This window comes from Halichoerus grypus, chromosome 5 (genome assembly GCF_964656455.1).
Source record: "Halichoerus grypus chromosome 5, mHalGry1.hap1.1, whole genome shotgun sequence".
NCBI lineage: Eukaryota > Metazoa > Chordata > Mammalia > Carnivora > Phocidae > Halichoerus > Halichoerus grypus.
This window is the reverse complement of record NC_135716.1, coordinates 83759952-83782936: the sequence shown is the minus strand read 5'-3', so window position 1 is coordinate 83782936 and position 22985 is coordinate 83759952. Positions and strand designations below refer to the sequence as shown.

At 43.9% G+C, this 22985-nt stretch overlaps 1 protein-coding gene and 1 long non-coding RNA gene across 2 annotated transcripts; both read left to right on the top strand.

The window, feature by feature from the left end:
- The first annotated feature begins 3746 nt into the window (after window positions 1-3746).
- LOC118544464 (late cornified envelope protein 3A-like) lies at window positions 3747-4726 on the top strand. The gene is made up of 2 exons (XM_036106287.2): window positions 3747-3776; window positions 4164-4726. The coding sequence occupies exon 2, from the start codon at window positions 4181-4183 to the stop codon at window positions 4445-4447; it is 267 nt and encodes an 88-aa protein (XP_035962180.1). The 5' UTR covers window positions 3747-3776; window positions 4164-4180; the 3' UTR covers window positions 4448-4726.
- Window positions 4727-10491: 5765 nt separating this feature from the next.
- LOC144381749 (uncharacterized) lies at window positions 10492-12844 on the top strand. The gene is made up of 3 exons (XR_013447528.1): window positions 10492-10676; window positions 10770-10878; window positions 11416-12844. It is a non-coding gene; the product is annotated as an uncharacterized LOC144381749 (long non-coding RNA).
- The last annotated feature ends 10141 nt before the right edge of the window (window positions 12845-22985 follow it).

The window sequence follows — 22985 nt, the reverse complement described above, 5'->3', positions numbered from 1 at the left end:
AAATCTCCTTCAGTTCTGTTCCCATACTCTGAAGCCTGCAACCTTGCACATACTAAAAGCATAAGATAAAATGTGTGATTTTCTGAAATATCCTTCATCAGGATGATTTGTAATTCTTGATATAACAAAAAACATATATAACCCTGTATTAAACATTTCTTCTCTGGAGAATTATATGTTTTTATTTTCCCTTTAGTCTGATGTGAATGTAATAGTGTCTCAGCTATTCCAAGACTCTCCTTAGAATTGCTGGCCTGTCTAATTTTTTTTACATTTACAAAAGAGGCATAATTTTACAAGTTATGAGTGTCTCATGTAATGTGTAACCTAAATATAAGCAGATTTTTTTCAGCCTGTGAGTCCAAGATGACATCAGGGTAAATTTATTTGCCCAAATCACATTAGTTGGAAATGACCAACTATCTAAATAGTCACAAAGTGGCTTCACATAATTTCTTAGCATCTCCAGAGGGATGTGTCACATAGTTACAGAAGCACCTATGTCACCACCCAGCTCTCATCACCACACAGTGCACCTCGCTTCTCCTATCCTGACCCCACCCACATCCTCAATGTTCACCCTGCTTAGAGGAGTTAATGAGACTCCCCTCCTCACTATTTCCCCTAAGAAAAGCATCCTCTATTCTAACATTTTTCATGAAATTCTTAGCTTTCTACTTTCACATGATGATATGATACTAATAGCAGGGCCTCTTCTATAATGTCTTAATATATGTGGAGGACATCTGGGACTCTTCTAGGGAGCTCTTTAGGAGTTGAGTGTATTTAGGTGCTGTGGTTTCAGGGTTGGGGCTTGCATTGAAATTCTCATACCAAGAAAAATCATAAACTGGCATCTTGTTAAAGGCTGAATCCATATGGAATGTTTTCAGTGGATGTGATGTTATGAGATGCTTACATCTCATAAATGCTAGACACCATCTAAATTGGTATATGGATGAGAATCCAGGATCAAATATCCTCAGATTAGAAGACTGGGTGGTATTTTCACACTCTGTCTCATCATTTTTCTGAGAGATGCTGAGATACTTGTCCTAGAGGGCTTCACACAGTCCTGTTCTTTCATGGTCCTGTCCCTGAGATGAAGAAGAGTTTTGTGTTTCCTTCATTTCTTATTCTTGATGAACTGAGGTTTACCTCCTCTGAGTGCAGTCAAGAGAAGATACATCAGAAATAAGCAGGGTTCCCTCTGATAGCTCAACGCTATAGAGTGTCAGGCTCCTGAGGCTGGGCTGCTAACAGCACTGACCCTCAGGGACCTGACCTTCTGGCCAGGGAGGAGCCACCCAGCCGTGGCCTCACAGCTGTGCTTCTGCTATCAAGGACATGTGTTTAGTCTGTAGGCCAGTGGAACAGCTGCTCTGGGAGACATGTGAGGGCCTGTGAAGAGGGAGCTCTTCATTGACATGGATCTCAAGTCAGTAAGAAACAACTCCAGGACTAAAACAACTCCTTCTCTAAGACAAGAAAAACCAGGGATGGACCTGGAGGAAGCCACACAGAAGTCCTTGCATTTCCAAGGAGAGGTAGAAATCTCCCTGCTCAAAGGCACTGGGAAACTTTGGAATTTCCCCAACCCCCTGAGACAGATGTGACTCTTCAGCTGTTGTTGCCTAATGACTCAAGATTAAAACCATGTAGACCAAAAGAGCCTTTGTACTTGCTTCTGTTGAACCAGAGGTCAAAGGAAAACATCCATTTTTGCAGAGATCTGAACCCCCAGACTAGATTAGGCCTTCTTCCTCTTACACACCCATAACACCTGCAATTTCTCTTTAATGGACACCACAGCTGTAATTCACCATCTGTCTTCCTCCTCTCTGCTAGACTGTTGGCCTTGTGAGGGCAGTCTGTTCTCTCTCCTCTGTCTGTATCCCCGGTACTGTGCAAGGTGCCTGATCCATAGCTGATGCTCCTTCAAAGTGTATTAAATGTAGGAACTGGGGAACTCATAACTGAATGAGAAGAAATTCAGGGGGAAGGCCTAGCAGTAGGAGAATCAGGTCTGTGGGGAAAAAGACAATGGGTGATGCCCCTTTCCCAGTCACACTCCAGTGTCAGGTTGGACATTCAGAGGGGCTCCAAGTGTGATGTTAGCACCACTTCCATTAGGCTGATCTCTATATTATTACCCAAACCAGGACACCACTGGGTGGTTACACTGGGACACCAGTTGTAAGCTAGGACTTCCCAGGTGCACCAGGACAGAAAGTAGCCTTATTTTTGTAGTATTATCTAAGGCTTGCCCCGCCCAGCAAAGCTGATGAAAATGGAAATGAGTTTCATGCTATTCTCTTGCTCTACAACCTCACCATGCTGTCCACATGAAAAATAGTGCCTCTTTTCATCCCTCATGTTTTGCTCTTTCCAATCCAGTATCTAATTGTGCGGTTCCCATGGTGTGAGGGAAGTGGCCATCAAACTGAATTGACACTGGGGCTGAAATCATGGCCTCAGGGGTGTCCAGAGCCTCTTCTGGAGACAAGAGAATGTCAGGAGGGTACAATTCCCTCCCCAGCAGTCTCACTACCTCCATTCCTGAGTTAACACCCTGAAGGCCCACCCACTACCAGTGCTTCCTCCATGGGGGTTTGAAACAACTCGTGGGATCCTTATGCTTCAGTGAGGGCAAGTTTTACAGTGCAGTGAGAAAAACAAAATCATCTAAAGGCAAGTAGATGGTCTTATAGGTTTTATAGTCTTTCCATTATAAGAGAATAAGATGCATTCCCTATAAAAAATACATTCAAAATATCATTTAATTAACTGTGTGTACTGCTTTTTACAAGTTAACAATAGACCATGAACATTTTTCTCTGTAAAAAATATAAATCCATGATACAATATCTTTTAATAGCAAAAATTATTAAAATCATATATGATTACAAGTTTACGTAGTCCTAATCACTTTTCCTTGACTGTAGCATGATATTATAATAGATTCAAATGTGCAAATAGTTTTGAGTTTAGATGACTTCACTAAAAAAAAAAAGTACACATTTTCAGCTCTGAGCATTTTATTTATTTGTCCATCAACACCTAACTTTGCTCTGCTCCCTTTATTTGTGAAATTCCATGCTGCCCCTTGGGTGCCATGAGGTCGTCTGAGGGGCTCACTCCCTGCAGATAGGGCTCTAGCACCAGTCTCCTATCTTGCCCATATCTAACTGCCAGAAGCTCAGGAGGTAGTAGTGGATTACATCTGAAAGTCATGGTCACAGAGGTAGCATGGAGATACTATGTAGATTAATTACATTTATCACTTGGAATTTGTGTTATGATTTATTCATTTGCCTGTGTGTCCATCTTAGTAGACTTCTGAATACAAGAAGATAATTCTTTTCTATCCATACCTGTTCCCAGGAGGGTATGTGAGAGAGAATCTATACTAAGGCATTTGAGCAGAGGAAGGAAGCAAGGAAGGAAGGAAGGGAGGGAGGAAAGAAAGAAGGCAAGCAGGAAGGAAGGGTGTTAGGCTCCCAGTAGGCCCCAAGGGGTTATATGTGGACAGTCATGTTTCCTGGTTGAAACTCATCCATTAGACATATGCAAGTGCCTGGGAAAAAGGCTGAAAGCCTAGTCTTGGGAGTGTGCCAGGTTGTCACCTCCCCTGGTTGTGAAAGCAGCAGCATACTCTGACCCTGCATCACAACCCTCCCTCCCCCCACCCCTGCACAGGATAAAAGGGCTCCTGCCCTGGGCTCCTCATCCACAGCATCCTCAGGAACAGCCTTGTCCTGCCTCCTCGGCATCCCGTGAGTATCCCCTCAGCTGAGAGTGTTGGGAAGAAAAGCCCAGATCTGAACAGAACCAACAGAAAGGGGCCCAGACAGTGGGCAGCAATGGTGAAGGGGCATGACGGTGAGGAAAGAGTCACTGAGGCACCTGTCAGGGGGCTGTGAACCCCCAAAGCCACAGGTCTTCAGGATTCCTTCCATTCTTGTTCTGAGTATGTTGTCAGGGGCGCACACAGATCCATCGGGCATCCAAGTGCACGTGTCCCCTCCCTGTCCCCATTTCTGTCCCACAGAGCTTGGCCTAGAAAGCAGCTTGGTCATGGAGACAAGTGTTTGACAAAACCCACAAGGAGGGGACTTTGCCTGAAGCTTCTGTGCTCGTAAAGTTTCTTCTATTTGTTGAAGGTCAAACTCCTGCAGAGATGTCCTGCCAGCAGAGCCAGCAGCAGTGCCAGCCCCCTCCCAAGTGCCCCTCATCGCCCAAGTGCCCCCCAAAGAGTCCAGCACAGTGCTCCCCGCCAGCCCCTGCTGGCTGCGCTCCTGGCTCTGGGGACAGCTGCTGCCTGAGCCACCACAGGCACCACAGATCCCACAGATGCTGGCTCCACAGCTCTGACACCTGTGATGGTGGCAGTGGGCGGCAGTCTGGGGGCTCTGGGTGTGGCCATGGCTCCAGGGACTGTTGCTGACCCGGGATCCTGATGCTGAGACAAGTGATTTGAGAGGAAATGGAAATCTAAAATGCCTGGAAAAGCCCCATGTAATGCAGTCTTCCCTACATCCCCCTATCTCCCTTTCCTGGCTGAGCAGCTGAAATGTTCATGGATGTGGGAAGGAGGGTGAGCTCTCTGCAGAAGGCTCTGTTTGTATGTCTTTTCCAGGAGCCCACGGTCTCCCCTTCTCTGTGCCTCACAGTATTACTACCTGTGTCTGACCAGCTAGAAAAATAAAGCTTCTTGTCACACCAACTGCTTCTCCTTTGACTGCCCTGCTCAAGGGTACTCAGTGAGTTCCCTGCCTGAATTCCTGTGGGATGTTCTGAGTATGTCAGCATGCCAGCACCAGGACTAATCCTAGTGTGGGACTAGGAAGTTAAGGTCTCACACAGAGTGGCCCTAGAAACTTCAGGGTGGGGGTGTGGAGAGGGGCTGCTAGGTAAAAACCTGACTCTTCTTTTTTTTAAAAGATTTATTTATTTATTTATTTATTTATTTATTTATTTATTTATCAGAGAGAGGGAGCACAAGCAGGGGGAGTGGCAGGCAGAGGGAGAAGCAGGCTCCCCACTGAGCAGGGAGCCCGATGTGGGGCTTAATCCCAGGACCCCAGGATCATGACCTGAGGCGAAGGCAGACACTTAACCGGCTGAGCCACTCCAGGGTCCCTAAAATTCTTGTGTGATGTGGTGGAGAGGGACCATCTGACACTGGAATCCCCATCTCTGTTGAGGGTATTATAGAGGATCAGAAATTAAGAAAAATGAGACCAAAGAGGAGGCAGAAAGGAAGGTCTGAGGGAAGAAGATCAAGTTAACCTACAAACGATGAGTTTGAGAGAGAGAGGTGAGCTGCAAAGTTAATAAATTCCAAAACCTGGAGTTGAAGGTTTTCCCTGAGAGAATGCCTGGGGCGTTCAGCAGGTGAGGGGCTCTAAGCTCTGAGTAAACAGAAAAAAGATAACATGGGAAATGTCCCAGAGGGTTACAGAATGGACATCTGTAAATTTCTTTCAAGAGATCTCAGGTAGACTGGAACGGATTTTCCTTATGTTTTGGCTGTTGAATGCTACTTTTCAATGTCAACAACATCAAAAAGACATAGCCATACAGTTACATGGGGTCCCAAGTGGGAGAGCTCCTACCCCAACTTTGGAATAGGATAACATTTATCTATATACCAAACTGAAATGGTCATTTTTTTTTAAATTATGTTATGTTAATCACCGCACATTACATCATTAGTTTTTGATGTAGTGTTCCATGATTCATTGTTTGCATATAACACCCAGTGCTCCATGCAGAACGTGCCCTCTTTAATACCCATCACCATGCTAACCCATCCTCCCACCCTCTCCCCTCTAGAACCCTCAGTTTGTTTTTCAGAGTCCATAGGCTCTCATGGTTCGTCTCCCCCTCCGATTTCCCCCCCTTCATTCTTCCCCCTCTGCTATCTTCTTCTTTTTTTTTTTAACATATAATGTATTATTTGTTTCAGAGGTACAGATCTGTGATTCAACAGTCTTGCACAATTCACAGTGCTCACCATAGCACACACCCTCCGCAATACCTATCACCCAGCCACCCCATCCCTCCCACCCCCACCACTCCAGCAACCCTCAGTTTGTTTCCTGAGATTAAGAATTCCTCATATCAGTGAGGTCATATGATACATGTCTTTCTCTGATTGACTTATTTCACTCAGCATAACACCCTCCAGTTCCATCCACGTCATTGCAAATGGCAAGATTTCATTCTTTTTGATGGCTGCATAATATTCCATTGTATATATATACCACATCTTCTTTATCCATTCATCTGTCGATGAACATCTTGGCTCTTTCTACAGTTTAGCTGTTGTGGACACTGAAATGGTCATTCTTGATGAGAGCCAAGCATGCTGTTTCACTTGGATCACTATATTTTTGAAATAATGGTACAGAACAATAGAGGTCTGTTACACCCAAGCTATGATGGCTCTTGAAATGACTTCAAAAACATGAAAAGACATGTAACTGTGGCTACAGGCAAAGTTGAAATTTTTGAGAGAAATCAGAGTTTGAGCATGGTAATTCTAGACAGAGGACAAAACCCATCTGATACTTTGGGAATTCAACTGGATAAAATAAATTTTTGTCATTTCATTTTTTGAAAAGTAAGAATTAGAAAATTAGTTTTGCTCCAATATTCTTAGACACATAGTTTTTTAAGAAACTGGAATAAAAAGTGTCAAAATGAACCCAAATCTATTCTGTCACTGCAATCACTCACCTTGCTTAGACAGAATTCCCTGAGGTGGTGGCTACAGACGTGGGGCTTATATTTAAGCCAGGCTTTGAAATGAACATGGTTGGCTACTTGCCCTTGGATATTTGAAACGTTCTTTAAACATCAAAGTTAAAATACATAACAGAAAAAAGGAAAAAAGATGGGCAAATTCTGTGCAAAGCATTTGCTGTCCTCTGTTGAAAACATGTAAGCCCCACGTTCAACTATGTGCAATCAAAGCAACAAATATTGATAAGTCTGTGCTGCTTGGCCTCAATTCCACAGGAACCATATATATTTCAGGTGGCTAGCAACAGATTCATCCATCAAATTCTGGCTGCACATCAACAACTGGGGAGTGGTGTGGTAAGAATCCAGAGTGCTTAGGTTCGAATCCCAGCCCTGTAACTTAAGAGCTCAGCAAATGACTTAACCTCTCTGTGTCTCAGTTTCCTCAACCAAAAAATGGGGATAATAATATTGCAGTTGGTGTGTTGACTGGTTTATGTTAATATATGTAAAGAATGCAGAACATTACTTAAATGTTAGTTTTTATTGTCATTTAATATGAAGAACTAAACAACAAACTTCTAAGGATTCTGGCTATTGGTATATCTAATCTGGTTGAAGAAAGAAAGAATCAGGGTCAATGAATGTAGTTCAGATATGAAACACCAGGGCAGTCACAAGAAGTCAGGAGTAATCAGGCATGGTTCTGACACTAAACATTGTTTCCAGCAGGTGAGGTCCAGTAGCTGGAGGGAAAATACATTCTCTAGACTTGGTTAGGGCTGCATCAAGCCATCCTGAGATCCATCAATTCATTTTTCAGTCATTCATAACACAAATACTTGTTGAGCATATCTTATGTGCCACCTGCCATTTGAGGCAGTGGGGATACAATGGGAACTAAACAAAAGTTCCTACTCACTTGGAGCAGACATCTGAGTGGGCACTTTCCAGGCAGGGACTTATATTTGCTTAGCCTGCATCCAATTGTGCTATGGTCTGAATATTTATGTCTCCCCCAAACTGATATGTTGAAGTCCTAACCCCCAAGGTGATGGTATCAGGTGGTGGGGCGTTTGGGAGATGATTAAGTCACGTGGGATTAGTGCCCTTATAAAACAGACCCCAGAAAAAATCCTCATATCTTCATCTATGTGAAGTTGCTGCAAAAAAAACAGCCATCTAGAAAGTGGGTGCTCATCAGATACCAAGTCTGCTGGGTCAGGAATTCAGGAAGGGGTCAGCTGGGCAATTCTTCTTTGAGTCTTTCATGTATTTGTAGCCAGATATCCACTGGAACTGTGCTCACCTGAAGATTTGATTGGGCTGGACACCCAAGAAGGCTCACTCAGATGGCTAGCCACTGATGCTGGCTGTCAGCTGAGGGCTCTACAGCTGGCACCCACACCTGGCCTCTCTGGCATGGTAGGGTAGTCCTGAGACTTACATGACACCTAGTGTCCCTTAGAGAAAACCTCCCAAGAGTATTAAGTGGGATCTGCATGACCTTTGGTCATGCAGAAGTCACATGGCATCATTTCTACTATATTCAATGGGTTAAAGCCGTCATAAGCCTGCCTAGATTCAAAAAGGGAGAACATAGTCCCCATCTCTCAATGAGAGACATGTCAAAGAATTTTGGGAAAAGTTTAAAGATATTGAACACTATCCTCATCCTCTCTCTAGTTCACACTACTTACTACTGAAGTCCCAGTGTAAATTTGTGTTCCCACAGTGTTTTTGAAGAACTCAGATTTTGGCCATAGTTATAACATACTCAAGCTTTGAAGAGGATGACTGCTCTTGTGGCCTTGCTGTAACTAGAATGTCCAGAATCATTCCTGCAACAGTAATGTCTTGTCAAAGATACCAAAGGTTTTTACCTATATTATATTAAATTATTATTCCATTCTAGGAGATTAAAATAAAATAACGGTGGAAAAATATTACACAACTAATACATATCTACCAGAAACACTGGTGAAATGAAATCAGTCACCTCTATTACCAGTCACATTGTTATTATTTCCATCAAATGCATTCAGATCTCATTTCCCTTTTCCCCCAAAGCTTTCTGGCCAACATGACATGAGCATCCTTATCTGTGACCCACTTCTATATCTCTTTGATCAATAACGCAGTCAAACAACATCCTTAGATTTGCAAGTCTTGTCCCTTCAGCAGGTGTAGACTGCTAATCTCTGGCTCTGCTTTTAATTCTAATATCTCTGGTTCATTTTGCCTACTAAATTTTTAGCTTTGTTTTTTTTCTTGCTTTATTTCCAGCTTTATCTTGCTATTTAAAAGAGAAGGGGTGTGGGGATATCTGACTCCAATGTCCATGTTCTTAGCTAGCACACTGTCTTGCCTCCCATTATCTTAGTTTGTTTCCCTTTCAGATTCATCTTCCCTCAGATGGCAGCTTTATTTCTTCCTTCTTCCAAGAAACTTCTGGGCCAGGTACTCCTGGCTCTTGGGACTGCTGTGTTCTTTTTAATCACCTTAGCTGGGCCATTGTAAGACATCTCAGCTTCTACCCTATACTCAAAAGCCATTTTGAAGGATGAAGACCTCACTCACCACCCACAAGTGAAACCAATGACAACATATGGACACCTCACTCCCATCAGGGCAACGGGGAATTGATAGCCATGCACTATGACATAAGTCCCCTGGACTTCTCACACACTTACATTATAGCAGGTATCATTTTAGCTCATCATAACTTCATTACTTGTCTATATGATGCCTGCTACACTGCAAGATTCTTTTTTTTTTTTTAAGATTTTATTTATTTATTCATAAGAGACAGAGACGGAGAGAGAGGCAGAGGGAGAAGCAGGCTCCCCCCTTAGCAGGGACCCCGAAGTGGGACTCAATCCCAGGACCCTGGGATTATGACCTGAGCCGAAGGCAGACGCTGAACCATCTGAGCCACCCAGACGTGCTACACTGCAAGATTCTTAAGGATGGGAACTGTGTCTTACACATTTCTGAAATGTTCACTCACTACATGTTTGAATGAATGAAGGAAGGAGGAATGAATGAATGAATGAATGAATGAACAACTAGCTTCTGAAAGTCCTGAAAGTAAGGGCCAGATATTTGGGCCATATAGGGATTTCCTTTCTCCCTTCTAACAGGAAAAAAAAAAAAAATCTGGGCATCTAATGAGGAAATGCTGAAGGCCCGGGCTGGAGAGTTTGAAGATCTGTTACTCAGATTATAACCTATCACTGTCACCACTCTCCACTCCTCAGTATGACTAAATCAAAGGAGGAAGAAAGAAAATTTGGGGGGTGATCAGTAATCACCTTGAGTCAGGTCATCTCTGCCTGAGACCCTTTGTATTTCCCTGCTGCCTTTAGATGACCTAAATTGTGGGCTGAGGGTTATAAGATAAGGATCTGCAATAGTGGTAAATGTGTAAGAGGGCTGGATTTATAGTTATATGTACATTTATGTTTATATATCAATGGGATGCAATGGTTTACTTTACTCTTTATTTCCTCTAGTATCACTGGACTGAGATGTCCTGCCAGGATAAACCAACAGCAGTGTCAGCCCCTCCCAACTGTTTAACCTTCAAGTATCCTTTAGAAGTTTGCCTCTATGTTTCTTTCTGTTGTGGTTCCAGTTCTGGAGGAAGCTGCTACCTGAGCCACTATGGGACCCACAAATGCCACTGACAGCACATCAGAACATTCTGGAGGCCACAGCTGATGCTACAGCTCTGGGGCACCTGTTGTGTGGGTCATGAGGACCACAGAGCATCAGGGTTGGAGGAACCAGAGGAACAAATACCTGTCCCAGTCTGGTGCTTCTCTTCCTCTTTTCCTCTGTGCCATATCTAGGGCTGAGCTTTCAAGATGGCACTCTCAAGGGTCTGAACCAGCCCATGAAGCTCATTCCTTTGCTTTCCAGAGGTCTGTGTTACTTCCAATTTATGCCACTGTCTCTCCCCTTGTGCAGTTATATTCTCCACTTGAGCACCATCTGATTGTGGTATTTTTTCACAGGGACATAAAGAAGGAGAAAGGGAGCCTTGAGCTCCTGGAGACCAGCAGGATATCCCTTGTGGGAGAACACTGGAAATCTTCAAGGAGTAGCTCAGTGAGAGAGAGAGAGGTGAGAGGAACAAGATGCACCACCCGAGGCTGCTTACAGTCATTTTGGAGCTTTCTTTTTTCAAACATTTTTATTTAATCTCATGACCTGGGTCAGCAACCGTCTCCGGACTCAGGGCCTCAGTTGGAGCCCCCGGGCTGTGGCCACTACCACTGTGGCAGGAGTGGGGCATCCATGGGACCTGCAGCCACTGCAGTGGCTCAAGCAGCAGCCTCCCCCAGAGCCTGGAGTGCAGCCCACAGGGTGCTGGAGGCGAGCATTGTGCTGGGCTCAGGGGGCACTTGGGTGACAGGCACTTGGGAGGGGGCTAGCACTGTTGCTGGCTCTGCTGGTAGGACATTGTGGTGGGAAGGCAAGGAGTCTGGGAAAAAAAACTAAAACAAAATGCATGTCATTTCAGAAGCTTCAGGCCAGTGTTTCCTCATTTAGCTCTACATCCTTTCCCCTCAGCTCAGTTGCTCCCCAAACCAAGAGCAGAAGGGAAATGGAAGCTGTCTGGAGTTACGTGGGCCAATATGCTGTCTGTCCTGCCAACAGCTCTCGCCGCATGAGAAAGCCAGCCTGGACCACTGCATGCTCCCCACAGCAGGCCGGCCCCGCAGATGCCCGTGAACAGCGCCGCCATGTGGGCATTGGGTGTACACAGCAACACTGCCCCTTGTCTCTCTGCACTGGTGTGAGGAGGATGGAAATCACAGCTGGGTGAGCAGGCAGGGAGGGCATGTCTGTCAAGACAAGGAAAAGAGAGATCCTGAGATCCACTGAATCAAAGAGCCCCTGGCATGGCTTGTGGACTCTTCTTCACAGTCTTGTTTTTCCCTTCCCCTGCTGCCCACCCTGGGTCTCTTTCTGCCACCTCCATCCTGTCTTCTTTCTTCCCTCTCCTTGCTAAGGCACAGACACATCTGCTCAACCCTATCAGCTCAGACTGTCCCCAAGCTGGACACTTATTTGATTCTGTGGAAGCGGAAGGCTCTTCCTCAGGCAATTGTGGACAGAGGAGCCCAGGACCTGAGCCCCTGTATACTGAGCATTATGACATGCAGCACAAGTATGTGTCCTTCTTCTCAACCCAAGGTGACAGTACCACATATTCCCAGGGCCAGGCTTTCCGCATTTTTCTAGGGACATATTTTGAGGAATGACAAAAAAGAAGCAGGCAATATCAATGACAGTCCAATTACCCATGGCACAATCCCACTAGCTGCCATTCCACTTTTATTTGTACATTTGCACTCAGGATATATCCTTGTTGGCATTGGTAATATGGAGACAAGAGAACTGCTCTTGGCTAGCTCAGAGTCTCTCAGAAAGACAGATGGACAACTGAACAACTACATAGTGTCCATGTACTAACTGATGTAGCACAGTTGCGTGCAAAGGCATTAGGCCACAGGCCACTTTGAGGGTCAATCCTCCACTTCTCTGTAGATTCCCTCATGGAGTGAAGTTTTAAGGGTGTTGATTAAGCTAAGCTTACTGATCTTGGAAGCAGAAGAATGAAGCTGTGACCATGGCTTGAAATTTGTAGCCCTTAAGAGAACCCGTGGAATCTGGAATACAGTGTGGGGGTGGGTGAGTGGGAGAGGAGAGTGTCAGGATAGGTGTTGATGGAGGAGTAGGATGATGTGAAAATGTGACCTTCATCTGTGGGGCTAATAGAAATCACAATTAATGGAAAACAAAGAACATCTTTTTATGGTTGTCTGTGGGATGTGTAGAGTTGAATCTAATTCTATATATTATACTGATAATTGATGAAGATTTTGTTAGATTTGTTGATAATGATGAGGTTGATAGAGTTGTATGCATTTCACTTAATGAATAACTTTGGTAATCCCTGAGGTTTGTATATGGTGAATTCATGTGAGCTGAATTTTATTTTCCATTTGGTTTAAATTAAATTAATATTTGCCATAAATTCATCATTGAATTCCTTTGTAGTAATATAATAAAATATGTTATAGCTTCCAACGAAAAACCACTTCATGAATTGAAAAGAATTTTTTATTATACTATATGTTTCCAAAGAAAATCATCACAATTAAGATGGTATTAAGTTTCTAATAATCATGAACTTAAATTATACTGTAATTTTAAACATAACATTGTTTTGGTCAGAGTAAATGGAAAACTATAGAATCGGATACTTCTTCTTAGGCACAAAATACAATGTAAGGGGATGTTAGTTCCTTCTTCCCATTTGCCTGTTGCTCCACTTTGAATAATTATGATACCATGAGTTTATTCAGGGATTTTGAGGAATTGTTAACAGGGAATAGGAATTCAGATGGGGAGCTGGTGAAAGGCTGGGGCAAGCATGCATGTTTTTAGGAACATACTACTGGGCCTGCAGAATGGGGTCCTCAAGGTGTTATGTTCTGATTTACCCTCAGAGCTAGGCTGGAAGTGACATTGCCCTTATGTTATCAAGAGCTCCCACTCACTCATTCCACCCTGCCATGGAGACACTGTAATGAAAAGAGACCATTACAAAGGATGAAAATCGGTACTTGTGGAACGCTGGATTACGTGGTGTGGCTCAGGAAAAGAGGGAGTGGAAAGAAACATAGCTCTATTTGCACTGCCATTCCGACTTGGCCAGTGGAGCTGGGCATGAGAATATAGCAAATGGAGGGGCTCAGCCTGAGGGGAAGGGTGCCATTGGGGAACCCTGGGCCTTTTGCCAGCTCAATTCTTATCTGTGTCCCTGTCTTACATTACAAAAGACTGAGATCTAGCCTGAGCCATCACTTGCTTTATGTTCTGGAACTCTTTCTCATTAATTTATCCCCATGCTTTTTTATTGAAAAACCATTTGTTGGGCATCAGCTGTAGGCCAGACACCACACTCAGCATCAGAGATCTAGCAGTGAAAGAGACAGACACAGCCTCTGTCTTCAGAGAGGTTGGTAACCAGCCAATAGGACAAGAATCAAACACAACAGTGATGTATATTCATTCCCAAAGAGGAAATTCAACTCTTTTATGGGGGTGAGAGGCAAACCTAATCTAGAGCTCAGATAGTTCCAGGAGTCGACACTGTCTTTTTTCATCATCCATGGTTTTTAGGACCAAGTACAGACTATTTTCAGTCCAAACTCAGGTGATCTTGGGTGTTTGCCAGGTAAGAATCAGGGTGTGATGCAAATCACATAAATTGGTCAAGAACTAAAGGATTAAAACATCCCAGAGACACTAGATGCAGTTGTTCTTATAGAATGCAATGGATTTATGGGTCACTTTCCGAAGTCCTGCCCTTGGCTTCCTACATTGCTGTTTTTATGCCAATTGCCTTCCATCTCTTCTTTCTGGAGAAGAGGAGTCATAATCCCCACTTCAGAGCCCACCCTCTTGATGATTAGATGCAGAGAGGCAGGTGTCCTGGACTGACAGGAGTGTCTTCTCAACTCCAGGGTGAGGGCAACTCAGGTGTGAAATATGGCAATGGAGCGCTCATCCCTGGCAGTCCAGACACTCTGCAGTCCTGTGGGCTCAACCTAGTTTGGCTAATTGAAACTTTGGAAAAGCTCATCATCTGGTTAGGCCACATGGTGTAATAGGAAAATGCATTGCAGCATTGCAGATTTTTTATGCTCCTTTCAGCCACCATGTTGTCTGTATGAAAAGGAATATTGAATTATAGGTAAAAATAAAGCATTATAGATTTAATTCCAGGAAGTGCATCTTGACCAAGATGGGTCAGTGACAAACTAATCAACCAACCAAGGACCTCACACACAAGCACATCTGAAACATTTTTTTGTTAATCAATCCCTTCCTAGTTCAAGTCTTCCCCATCACCAAGACCATCTATATCTTGTGAAATCTATAAGGATTTATAAATTTATAAGGAAGGTGAAATGAGGGAGCCTAGAAATCTGTCTTCACTTACAGTTTGAGCATACTTTTCCCTGGGTTCCTCTCTGGGTCCTAATTACCCCATTTGGGATATAAGCATAGGCCCATTTCTACTGAAAATGTTGCTGATTGACTCTGAATCAAGCTCCAACAGGGTTTTGAAGGCACACACATTGTTTTATAAGGATTGTGGCTAGATTCCCAAAGCTGGAATAGGAACCAAAGTGCCTCCCCTTCCACAGACAACATGTACTGTTAGAGCCCTATGGGACTTACCTATGCAGTGGCAGGACTGGCCCTAAAATCTTCTATCTTCACTGCCCCTGTCTCCCACCTACATTCTAACCTATGTAAAGAGAAGACTAGGAAAAGGGAATATTTTTCACATAGCAGGTCATCATCTTGGGAGAAAGGTCTGTGGCATTTTCTTCTCCTCCCCATGGGTAAAAGGAGGAGGATGCTCTTTGCATATAGCCAAGTGAAGAGGCTCCAAAGGGACCACTCACTATGGTTAGAGGTGTCTGTAAGAAAGAGAGATGAGCATTTCAATTTTTCTTTAGGCTATCATGTTGTATCTGTTCTCTGTTCCTATTGTGTTAAGAGGAAAGGAATGGGCAGTTTAGAGAAGACCAGCAGCCTGAGGCCAGCCTGCATGCTTACTGTTTGGTGGGGTAATTGGACACAGGGGGTGGCAGCCAGGCTTAAGCTGTTGTGCCAGTGCTCTGCTAAGGAGGGCTGTCTAACGACACAGGACAATAAGTCAACACAAAATCTGTGTCACCATGCTGTTGGAAGATCCCAGCAGGTCACATGTCTCTTACAAGAGAGCCAACAATAGCAGGCAGTGTTTGGTAGCAGGACCAGTTAACAGGGGATGTTTCACTCTCCCTACTCTCAACCTCTTGTCTTGCCTTTGCATAATTTATGTGGGAAAAGAAAAGCCTATGCAGAAATGGAGGGGAGGATCTGAGATTAAAGTTTAAATTGTATTAAATTGGACATTTCCTGGGGGGAGAGAGAAGATGGCAGAAGAATAGGTGACCAGCATTTCATCTGATCCCTTGAATTCAGCTAGTTATCTATCAAATCATTCTGAACACCTGTGAATTCAACCTGAGCTCTAAGAAAAGAATTGCTGCAATTCTACAAATAGAAAAGCAACCACGTTTTGCAAGGTAGGAGGTGCGGAGACGTGAATCTGAGGGGATATATGGGAAGATAAAGCATGAGGGGAGGGAACATCCATAAGCCAGCTACTGGAAAATGATACAGCAGCGGAGTGCAAAATCAGAACTTTTAGAAGTCTGCTCTTGTGGCGGACATCCCTCATGTGGCCAAGCAGGGCAGAATTCTAGGTGGGACTGTGTGGTCTCAGGATCCCCAGGGTCACAGAAATAATGGGGGTGCCTGAGTGCAGCAGAGTTCCCAAGCTTTCGAGCGGGGGAAGCCAGCTACAATTAGGGAGCCCCAGAATGGCCTCTCAGCTAGGTGTTGCCATAAACCAGGAAAAGAGCCCACTGCATGATTGCACAACTGCTCTCCAAGCAGGGACCCAGCAAGCCACAACTGCTGGGAGACCCTGTACCTTCCCCAGGGAGGAACAGCATGGGTTCATGCACAATCAGGCAACCACTCCCCAAGCAGGGACCCAGTGAGCTGGGAAGCTGTGGTGAGACCCCCAACCTTCCCCGCCCTGGGAGAATTGGTGCTGGTGTGCAGTGCAGGAGTCTGTGGAGTTTGGTGCATCAAAGGGGATTGACTGCTTTTCCCTGAGGGTTCGCTGAAGAGTGAGGGCCCCGATCTTTCAGGTCTGGGGGACTGCCATTTTAACTTATTTTTCATCCTCTAAAGCCGCATGAAAAGCCTTCAGGAAACAAAAGCCACATAGAGCAACCTGAATCAGCTTACACTGAGCCTGACCCACTGGCAAGGCGTGGTGCAACTCCACCCAGGCAAAGACACTTGAGAATCAGTGCAACAGGCCCCTCCTCTAGAAGACCAGCAGGACCATCAGTTGAATACCAAGTTTATGGATCACTCAGAACTGAAAAACTACACTAGGGGAAAATAGTATACAGAATTCGAGGACTTTTCTCATGGGGCTTTAGTCTCTCAGATTAAAATTTTCTTTTTCTTTTTCCTTTTTTTTACCTTTTCAACTAATTTCTCATTTTATCAACTCTTTGTTTTTAAGTCTTGTTTCAATTTTCATTTTTACATTTACATTTTACAGATATATTCTTCATTTTTGGCTTCCTTTCACAGTATTTCATATATATATATATATATATATACACAATATTTCTTTACAATTTTGGGATTTAGTGTCTTATATCAAACAGACCAAAATACACCCAGGACCAAGAGGACCACCCTGTTTTGTTCACCTCTGAGATTATATCCTCTCCCCCCCCCCCTTTTTTTTATTTTCTTTTTTGGTTTCTGACCTATTCAGATTTGTCTAGTGTGTATTTCGCTGGGATCATGGTTGATATTTTTTATTTTATTCTCTCGTTCATCTATTCTTCTCTGGGCAAAATGATGAGAAGGAGAAATTCGCAACAAAAGAAGGAATCAGAGCTATTACTCTCTGCCACAGATCTAATCAATATGGATATAAGTAAAATGTCAGAGCTGGAATTCAGGATAACAATTATAAAGTTACTAGCTGGGCTTGAAAAAAGCATAAAATACACTAGAGAATCTCTTACTGCAGAAATAAAAAACTAATCATGCCAAAATTTAAAAATGCTTTAGCTGAGATGCAGTCTAAAATGGATGCTCTAACAACAAGGGTAAATGAGGCAGAAGAGAGAGTCAGTAACAAAGAAGACAAAATGATGGAAAGGAAGGAAGCTGAGGAAAAGAGAGAAAAACAATTAATGAACTATAAGGGGAGTCTTTGAGTGAAACACTATTAGAATTATTGGGGTCCCAGAGAAAGAAGAAAGAGAGAGAGGGACAAAAAGATATATTTGAACAAATCATAGCTGCTAACTTCCCTAATCCAGGGAAGGAAACAAGCATTCAAGTCCAGAAGGTAGATAGAACCCATCTCAAAATCAATAAAAATAGATCAACAACCCTACATATAATAGTGAAGCTTGCAAATTTCAGACATAAAGAGAAAATCATGAAGGCAGCTCAAGACAAGAGGTCCTTAACATACAGGGGTAAGAACATTAGACTGGCAGTGGACCTATCCACAGAGACCTGGCAGACCAGAAAGGGCTGGCATGATATATTCAGGGTACTAAATGAGAAAAACATACAGTCAAGACTACTTTATCCAGCAAGGCTGTCATTCAGAATGGAAGGAGAGATAAAGAGCTTCCAGGACAAACAGAAACTAAAAGAATTTGTGATTACTAAACCAACCCTGCAAGAAATACTAAAGGGGATCCTGTAAGCAAAGAGAGAGGCCAAAGGTAACATAGACCAGAAAGAAACAGAGACAATATACAGAAACATGGACTTGACAGGTAATACAATGGCACTAAATCCCTATCTTTCAATAGTTACTCTGAATGTAAATGGGCTAAATGCTCCAATCAAAAGACACAGGGCATCAGATTGGACAAAAAAAGCAAGACCCATCCATATGCGGTCTACAAGAGACTCATTTCAGACCCCAAGACACCTCCAGATTGAAAGTGAGGAGGTGGAGAACCATGTATCATGCTAATGGACATCAAAAGAAAGCTGGGGTAGCAATGCTCATATCAGACAAATTAGATTTAATTTTTAATTTTTTTTTTTTACAATTTTTTATTGTTATGTTAATCCCCATACATTACATCATTAGTTTTAGATGTAGTGTTCCATGATTCATTGTTTGTGCATAACACCCAGTGCTCCATGCAGGATGTGCCCTCCTCAATACCCATCACCAGGCTAACCCATCCTCCCACGCCCCTCCCCTCTAGAACCTTCAGTTTGTTTTTCAGAGTCCATCGTCTCTCATAGTTCTTCTCCCCCTCCGATTTCCCCCCCTTCATTCTTCCCCTCCTGCTATCTTCTTCTTCTTTTTTTTTTTCCTTAACATATATTGCATTATTTGTTTCAGAGGTACAGATCTGAGATTCAACAGTCTTGCACAATTCACAGCGCTTACCAGAGCACATACCCTCCCCAGTGTCTACCACCCAGTCACCCCATCCCTCCCACCCCACCCCCCACTCCTGCAACCCTCAGTTTGTTTCCTGAGATTAAGAATTCCTCATATCAGGGGCGCCTGGGTGGCTCAGTCGTTAAGCGTCTGCCTTCGGCTCAGGTCACGATCCCAGAGTCCTGGGATCGAGTCCCGCATCGGGCTCCCTGCTCCGCGGGAAGCCTGCTTCTCCCTCTGCCGCTCCCTGCCACTCTGCCTGCTTGTGATTCCTCTCTCTCTCTCTCTGTGTCAAATAAATAAATAAAATCCTTAAAAAAAAAAAAAAAGAATTCCTCATATCAGTGAGGTCATATGATACATGTCTTTCTCTGTTTGACTTATTTCGCTCAGCATAATACCCTCCAGTTCCATCCACATCGTTGCAAATGGCAAGATCTCATTCCTTTTGATGGCTGCATAATATTCCATTGTATATATATACCACTTCTTCTTTATCCATTCATCTGTCGATGGACATCTTGGCTCTTTCCACAGTTTGGCTATTGTGGACATTGCTGCAGTAAACATCGGGGTGCATGTACCCTTTCGGATCCCTACTTTTGTATCTTTGGGGTAAATACCCAGTAGTGCAATTGCTGGATCATATGGTAGCTCTATTTTCAACTTTTTGAGGAACCTCCATACTGTTTTCCAGAGTGGCTGCACCAGCTTGCATTCCCACCAAGAGTGTAGGAGGGTTCCCCTTTCTCTGCATCCCCGCCAACATCTGTTTTTTAAAAAATTTTTAAAAGATTTTATTTATTTGACAGAGAGAGAGAGCAGAAGCAGGGGGAGAAGCAGGCAGAGGGAGAGGGAGAAGCAGCCTCCCTGCAGAGGAGGGATCCCAATGCAGGGCTGGGAACATGACCTGAGCCAAAGGCAGACGCTTAACCAAATGAGCCACCCAGGCGCCCCAACAAATTAGATTTTAAACCAAAGACTGTAGTAAGGAATGAAGAGGAACACTATATCATACTTAAAGGGTGTAGCCAACAAGACGATCAAACAATTATAAATATTTATGCTCCTAACTTGGGAGCAGCCAATTATATAAACCAATTAATAACCAAATTAAAGAAACACATTGATAATAATACAATAATAGTAGGGGACTTCAAAACCCCACTCACAGCAATGGACAGATCATCTAAGCAGAAGATCAACAAGAAAACAGGGCTTTGAATGACACCCTGGACCAGATGGACTTCACAGATATATACAGGGCATTCCATCCTACTGCAACAGAATACATGTTCTTGAGTGCAAAGAAACCTTCTCCAGAGGGTTTCTACCTTCACGGTCCTGCATGCCATATTTGAAAGTCTCTGAAGTACCAAAGTCTTAATGTAAAGATAAGTCCCTAATCTAGCTGAGGTCAGCACACTTGCCTTTCAGTCCAGTTTAGGGCAGTTTGCAGAGTGGCAAAGTGACAATAACTTCTTCAGCCACAATACAATCCTCTCCTCTTATGAATTCTATTCCTGCTCAGTGTGGCAGGAATCAAAGATGTCACCCTCTTTCCTCACCCTCCTTCCTCCCCACCCTTCTGTTCCTCTCTTCACCTCCCAACTGTCACCTCCTCCCTTGTCCTGCTCAGAGCCCCTCTGAACTCCACTCCCCACCCACCCTGGTCACAGGCAGGAGCACAGACTCATCCCTGGGGTCTCTGGCAGATGAGATTCTGGAGCTGGGGTCTTTTATAGGCCCCAGGCTTGGCTCCAGGAGGGACAGAGGTGGCTCTTGCATAATAAGACACCTGCTGGGTCATTCCTGATATTCCCTGCCTCCCAGGAAGCCTTGGGAGCTCCTCAGACCCCTCTGGGGCTGGGGTCTGAGGGGCTTTTCCAGTCACATCCTTCCTGAGGCTGGGGCCCTGGAGAGTCAACTTAGGACCCCAAGGCAGTAGTGCCTGCACAAAGACTCCGTGTCCTCTGGGAGACCTCAGTTCTAAGCTACAGGTGGTTTCATTTTGTATTTTTTTTTGTCATTGTGGAAATATTCCATCCTGATTCCCTCTCACACTCCAAGCTTATGTCTTAGGTCTGCTTTAGGTACCCACTGTCCTCAGGCTGGTTGCTCAGGAGCCTTGAATTGGGAAAAATCCTCTCCATCCACCCATCCTTTCTAGGTCTGCCCTTTGGTGGGGCCTCTGAATCTGCTTGTCCCCAAGAGGAGATTGTATTACCTTAATTTCTTTTAGTTATAGGGACATTGATGGCTGTCCAGACAACAAACACTTGACTTGGTTAGAAGACAATGACAAACACTTGACTTGGTTAGAAGTAGACAGGCTAAGGAATTCAGACCTCTGTACCTATAGTCAGGAAGCTTGGTGTACATTTTAGCTCTGGTACAAACCTCTGAAATATCACTTGTTTCCTAAGTAGCTGTGTTCCTTACTAAAATGATAGTTTTATTCATTGGTTTGAACATTAAGAAATGAAAAAATGTGTTGTATGTTTGGCACATAGAAGATACTTAAAAATGTATGTTAAAATAAATGACCGGCATCTAAAGCTTTTGTGAGATGGGCACTAGAGTCCCAACTCTCAAGGAGCTTATCCCTAAACTATAATAAGACACCTGGGAAAGGTTCATCATGTGGGGGGTTTCTGAGCTGAGAGCACAGTTATCGTGGGGATAGGGTGAGGTGGGGGTGATGCTGACCAAGAGATTGAGTTCCATTTGTCATTGTGGGATCACAGTTTGAGTTAGATAGGTTACTCATTTTTTGAGAGCACACTATGTGCCACCCATTGGGCCACAGACAGGGACAGAATGTGAGCAAAACAGAGCTGGCCTCACCCTCACTGAGGTCCCAATATAAGGAAGACAGTGGATAATATCTAAGTCTCTTTTAGCCTGGAGGTGTCCAATCTCCAACCTATTTATTATTTACTTTCAGATACAGGGCCTGCCTTCCAAGAGCTTCCAGGTCAAGGATGAAATGAATCAACACATGAACAAAGTATTTAATTAAACAGACATTCATTTAGTGCCTTGGTTGGAGTCTATGCACAATGGTCAGGAATTTGGGATTCAGAAGTAAATCAGACACAACCTCTACCCTGAGAAGCTCACAACCCACTGGACCTTCTGAAATTCTTCTTTGCATGGGAGAAGTCCACATGATCCAAAGAAGATGGTGTTGAAATTCATCTCCTGAATCATTATTTTGTAATGAGATTTGTGGGAAACTTCATTTAATCTACTCTGTCATTGCTGTTGTCATTCTGAGTTTCCTGATTCTCTGAGTGGAGGTATTTGTAACCATGATGGAGGTCTAATGGATAGGAGTGCATGTGTGTTTATATGAAGTGTGTGTGTGCACCCACATGTGTGTACACCTACACATGCATGCACACACATTGATAGACTGGAGGTGAATAGAAAAGCACAAAAAATGGGGCACCTGGGTGGCTCAGTCAGTTAAGCATCTGCCTTTGGCTCAGATCATGATCTCAAGGTCCTGGGATTGAGCCCCACATCAGGCTCCCTGCTCAGCAGGGAGTCTGTTTCTCCTTCTTCTCCCTGTCCCCCACTTGTGCTCTCTCTCACTCTCTCTATCTCTCAAATAAACAAAACTTTTTAAAAAAAGAAAGAAAAGCACAAAAGAGCCAATCCCCCTACTTCTCAGTGGCAGGGGATAGAGAAGAACCTCACTATATGCTCCCGTGTCCAATTTCCTTTTAAGGTCCCTCATCCCTGTATCATGACCTGAACTGAGTGTGACACAGCATGCTATTCATGAGTGGTCCCTGCTCATCAGTTGTGTCTTCCGTATTTTCAAATGTTCTGGCTATTTGTGTTGATCTCCACAGTTTGGATCTCAACAGAATGTGAGACTCACTGAGTAAAGAAACACTGTTCCTGTCCTCCTGGGATCCAGCAGACTAGCTGGTACGCTTGGTTGCTCAAACAAATAAACATAGTGGATGTGTGTACAAACAATGATGAATACCAGGGGGGAGATTGCTTCCTAGTCCCTTTAGCTTGGGAATTAAGAACCTCTGAGCTGGAATCTGTAAATGTTTCCTGGATCTCTCCACCTGAAGGTCTTGCTAGGACCTCAAATCCATTCCCTCCCAATGTGTGT